This window comes from Schistocerca cancellata, chromosome 1 (genome assembly GCF_023864275.1).
Source record: "Schistocerca cancellata isolate TAMUIC-IGC-003103 chromosome 1, iqSchCanc2.1, whole genome shotgun sequence".
Classification (NCBI taxonomy): Eukaryota; Metazoa; Arthropoda; class Insecta; order Orthoptera; family Acrididae; genus Schistocerca; species Schistocerca cancellata.
Genome location: NC_064626.1, coordinates 1,043,924,073 through 1,043,929,601, shown reverse-complemented (window position 1 = coordinate 1,043,929,601; position 5,529 = coordinate 1,043,924,073). Strand labels below are relative to the sequence as shown.

Below are 5,529 nucleotides of genomic sequence, written 5' to 3'. Positions count from 1 at the left end.
TTGAAAAAAAGTCTTTGAAGAAATAAGCACGTAATCACAACAAGACGTAACCTGCCAACTAAAAATAAATGCAAATTAAATGTGACTTCTCACTTTCAGTAAATGAATTATAAGTTATCAACTACACTAATAAGCCTGTCCAGATCAATTCCTGTCAAACAAGATGAGAATAAATTCCATTACTTCTCAAACATAGTTGCAAATTGGCACTGGCTGCCAATGCCACCACATTTTCATTCTTATTACATTTTCTTAGTTGCTAGTTGTTCTGTTCTATTTTGTTTTCTTCACATAGTTTGCATGTCCTTTAAGGTGTATTTTTTGACATTGTGTCACTAAAACAGATGCTCAAGTGAATAAAAATTAATTTATTAAAAGTTGAAAGGCAATGGAATATTTGAAATGAAGCATGAAAAATGTGGTCAAAACTTTGCACACAGTTCAACAGCAATGTCATGGGGTGAACTATGTTAAAAAGAAAGAGCATCTTTTAACAAATTTCTTTTAATTTTAGATTAAAATAGGTATACAATGATTTATCTTTCCCACAGCACAAAGTTCTCCAAATGATGAACAATAGCAGCTTGATCTATTGATTATTATCCAGATATGCTTTCATAAAAAATTAATTTCCACCTTTATCTTACTCCAAAATCATTTCAATTAATTGTTCATCAGCACATTCTGATTCCACCAGCCGTTGCCGTGCACCCCAACGCAGGAGAGTTGGGACACCCGTGAGCAGAAGTCGGGAGTCTTTCCTGAATGGACTGTTTGGATCCTTCCACCTGAAAACAATTATACTGGTATTTATTCACAAGACTACATTCTTACACATTTAGAATTTGCAACACATTAAGCAATACTCATTGTCAGAGCTGAATTTACAAGTATGATCAAACATAAAGCAGAGACCTAGAAGATGGAAACTTGTACTTTTGGTAGATTTGGAAAAAAAAAGTAACAAGGAAACACAAAAGTCAAGCCAGCAACACTGTCACTAGAACAGTGTGTTTCTTTGTAGAGTTCAATTGGGGGAGAGGGATTGTTAATGTTCCTATTTGAAATTGCTGTATAGTTGTATTTTACAGCGATTTACATAACAGACGTCACTGTGTCATTGCTTTGGTTGCCGGTGTATGTTAGTAAAATATGTTTTAGTACTCTATCCAACAAACTTTGCAGTGCGAGGAAGCTAAATGGTGAACAAAAGAAGAAATTACTGCTCAAAAAAGGAAAGAGGCCTTTCCCAACTGAAGGCTTTGCTGAATATAAGTACAGAATGAAACGTTTCTTTTAAGTAATTCCATCATTGATCACAAAAAAGAAACGTTTTTGGGGGTTTTATAAGAATTATTAATGTAACATTTACATGGACATGTAATAAGGATGTCGCACAAGTAATGCGGAATTGGTTGAAATAAATTTTTGCTTTCACTCAATGAACTTAAAAAGTTAGTGGGATTTTGGCTAGAATTTAATACCTATTCAAAATTGGTGTAACCACAGATGCTGCAGCAGTTCAATTGAAGGGTAGAGGAAGAAATAATCATGGCATACTTGAGGAACCATTCAGCATTCAGTTTTAAGTGAGTTAGGGAAACCACAGTAAATAAAATTCAGGACACCTGTTTGGGATTACTTCATTCCTCTAAATTACAGTGGTGCTAACTAGAAGTGTACTAAAATATACAGCACCAATTTAAGGGCACAAACTCAAACATTATTAATCAGTATAAGCTTATTATTCCAAATATCAAAATGTCATTTCACAATACAAATGTTTCTAAATCAATAGAACCTATGAAAAATTATTACTACCACAAAATAGTCATTTCCAATCTGTCTTTTCAAATAGTTTGTGCATCAACAAAGTTTTTCCAGGAAAGAGAGAACCAATAAATGTTCGAAAAGTTCAAAAATAAACTACATGAAGTACATCAGTCACATTATATTAAAAAGCTTTTACTTAGAGAAGGGACACACACACACACACACACACACACACACACACACACAAAAAAAAAAAAAAACCAAGGGCCCCATAGGACGGGGCACTATTGACCTCTTCCCCTATTTTGTGCCATAAACCATCCTGACTGACATTTATGTCAAGCTAGTAACATTCGTTATGACATATACTTCTTCTTCAGTGGTTCATTGGGCTGAAGTGTTTGCAATCTGAAAATGAGCTGCTCTGCAGTTGGTCTGACCTGAACGGCCTCCTCAACTATGACACTTTGATGCACTGAGGGACGGACTGCTTAAACTTTGCCCAAAAACTTTTAAATGGATGAATCAAAAGCATGGTTCATCACACTTTTAATAAGCCTGGTTTTGAATATGTTCCTATGTTCAAAAACAGCCAAATAAGTGTACAGTGCCCAGTTTTCTCTGTTCATGACCCATTTCAATGGCATTATTTAGAGTACTGCTCTGACTGGTAAAAGGATGCAGATAGCAAATTACTCACAGGAACAGAAATGAGTAACTTCCTATAGAGCACTAAACAGAATCTGCAAGGACTGGAGAGCAGGACAAGAGATTTGTAGCAGTGTATAAGTTTGTGTCGTCACCAATGTGGAGGACACACAACAGGCTCACAACTTTGCTCCTGGGGCACATCAATGTTGAGCCCGATGGCATGCTGTGCACATTTTTCTAAAAAATTAAGCTGCAGTTCGGAAAGTGATACCTCAGAATAGTTTACAGATCTTTAAAATGGAACCCCAGAATGTCAAACTTAGTTTATCATTTTCTTTGTATAGGCTTACAGCAATCCACCAGGCCTTTAGTGTGACATAAGCATAAAAATATTCATGCTGATTAAATTGAAGTTCTTGATGCAGGTACGCAACTTTGATGGTTAATATCACCATCAACACCAAACTATGGCTATGGTCACAGTCTGATCTCTAGTGCTGCCCAAGCCTAGATAAGGTTGGAAAGATGCAATCTGATTGCCAGCTAACAAAAGTCAATAAATGTATCATGACAATTTTAAGTAAAAATACAATTGTCAGTAGCATGGCTTTTCCGTTGTGTGCTGGTGGTGATAACAGTTTGCATGATGAATGATAGGAACTGAATATGACTTCTCACGAGTCAGATGTGGGTAGCCAATCATATAAATCGTTTGTAACTTCCTACAATTTTTAAATTAAGTTAGCGGGTATTCTGTTTCAGTTACAGCAATTTAAACTGAGCTATTAGGTCCCAACCCAGCCATACCTGTGACAACATAGATTACTAAATTGAGTGATTTTCATTGGCTACTATATATTTTCACTTGACTGGCAATGAACAGTGATAGCAAATTACTAAAGCAGCGCAGAATTCAACAGCTGTGGTACACTGTAAGTGCACTTTAGCTCTGTCTATATATATGTAGAGTGTTTACGTTATGTAAACAGGCAAGGTTCTGGGTTCGAGTCCATGTCTGGCATATAGCTTTAATCTAACAAGACATTTCTTACTTATAAGCATACTTGCAGTAAAGGCCTTGACTCAGACTAACATTTGTATTACATCAACAATACCCCACTACTTAATCAATAATAGATATAATTTTAATGAACGGACAACTCACTTTGCTCTTTCACCAACACCAACATGAATAAAGTGAAAGTCTAATGTTGACCTCTTGAGTACCTTATCGACAACAGGTTCAGCTGTAAAGAAAAACAAAGAAAGTTGCCGCAGCTTTCAACACGCATAAAAATAAATCGAAGAGCGCTAAATGGTTTATTACAACAAACATTTTGAAATGAACACAAATTACACTAACATCCACAGGCTTCATTAGAAATTCAGTAGGCCTACTATAATACAGTGGAAGTAGAAAGATTCTCAAATTGTGGCAATATCGGCGTTGTGTAACATGACAAATTTCAAACAACAATTTTCACTAAGTTCTTTAATTTTTACTTCCTGTATCAACACAAATGTTTCCACTCATAAAACTTATTTTTAAATATTAGGAAGCGAATTAGTCCACACTCTGTATGTGACACCTGAATATCTAGCACATACGTAACATTTATTTCATAAATTCCTATTGATCAAAATTTATTTAACAACTGTTGGTCTCGAACTCACAAATTTGCAAATCGGTGACCCACGTTAATCTGTAGCAATGAGCTCTTGTCGAATGCAATGGTAGAGGCCCATGTCAGCCATGCGGCCAAATGCGTAAGTTGACAGTGCCTAACTGGGTGATGTACACAAACATCAATAATTCAACAACCCATGGTTGTAGTATCATTTTACGCTAAAAAAAATTACCGTGTCTATGGACCCATGAATAACTACTTTAATGAAAGAACACTACTATTCATAATCTTCGTAAAACCTCCAGAACTTTATAGTGAGTACCATATATTAAGCATGTAGATCAAAATTCGAGGAGAGGTTTATTTAAAGAATACGTTGCAAAGCAAACGGCAATAAATGTGATGGGTAGAAAGATCGGGCATCATCGTCGCATCGAGCAGACAACGTGACACTTCAAAACAATGTGCGCAAACAATATTAAAGAATGCCAAAGCAGAGAAATATTACTTACATACCTTCTACACAATCTGGACACCAGCTCTTTCCGTCAGAATCCTTTGAGCCGGAAAAGAGAACATATATCGGTTGTCCTGAGTCTTCCAATCGCTTAATCAACCCACAAAAATCGTCATAGCCTTCCGCACTATGATGAGTAACCATCCTTTCTGCCGAAAATGATGTTAGGAAGAGTGAACACGTTTCCTTTTAATGCTGTTCGTTATCTAGACTAAAATGTTTACACTTCACAGTCTCACATGATTTTACACTTGACAGCTGACAATCATCGTTGTGACCAACCGCGCTGAGCGCAGTCAAAGTTTAAACACATACCCAACAATTTCTTAATATGCGAAATGGCACTTCTACAACATTCCACTGAGTGCGGCAGAACTGTCATTCAACCGAAACCGAACATGAAAATTTGGAGCGAATTTAAACATTACACTACGTTAAATGTCAATTTGTTACCACATCCTTTATTTGGCATTCCCATACTTCGATTTGATAGCGAAACATAGGAAGTAACGTAGTTCACAGTAGTTATCACATCCAGTTGAGGGTGAGTTGAAGGCGTTGTGGGTATTACCTTTAAAGGCGAAATTATTGGCTGTTAGAAAGGTCTGTGTTTGTTATTTTCGTCAATATTCCAGCATGCTGCACGGAACTGTAGTAGTAACTCAGTAAAACGCTTCAGGTTGTTCTGATTTCTAAGAGGCGAAAATCGGAACGGGAAATGGTTACAAAATTGTTGGAGAGAGAATAGTAAATGTGCTATTTATCACGTTCTATGAGGAAAGTAAGTCGATCGGTACAAATTATTGCAGCTAGAATGTCGTATTTTTAGATGGACTATATATGTATATGATTTATTTAATATTGTGGCTTATGTATTCAAGCTGCATGTGCAGTGTTGTACTGATGAATGTTATAAATTGCAGATTTAGTTTCATAGCTGTGTGCAAGTGAGAGTACAAA

General features: G+C 36.2%; 1 protein-coding gene across 1 annotated transcript; it reads right to left on the bottom strand.

Moving 5' to 3' along the window:
• Positions 1 to 488: 488 nt before the first annotated feature.
• On the bottom strand, positions 489 to 5,107 carry LOC126162918 (thioredoxin domain-containing protein 17-like). Its single transcript, XM_049919737.1, has 3 exons — positions 4,569 to 5,107; positions 3,590 to 3,671; positions 489 to 788 (listed from the first exon to the last, which is right to left on the bottom strand). Exons 1-3 carry the CDS (start codon positions 4,711 to 4,713, stop codon positions 644 to 646), a joined length of 372 nt encoding a protein of 123 aa, XP_049775694.1. The 5' UTR covers positions 4,714 to 5,107; the 3' UTR covers positions 489 to 643.
• Positions 5,108 to 5,529: the final 422 nt, after the last annotated feature.

Coding starts and splice junctions, on each gene's coding strand:
- LOC126162918 (XM_049919737.1), bottom strand. CDS start 4,713: ATGGTTACTCATCATAGTGCGGAAGGCTATGACGATTTTTGTGGGTTG. Junction 3,672..4,568: donor GTGTCCAGATTGTGTAGAAG/GTATGTAAGTAA, acceptor TTTTCTTTACAG/CTGAACCTGTTGTCGATAAG. Junction 789..3,589: donor GGTGTTGGTGAAAGAGCAAA/GTGAGTTGTCCG, acceptor AATTGTTTTCAG/GTGGAAGGATCCAAACAGTC.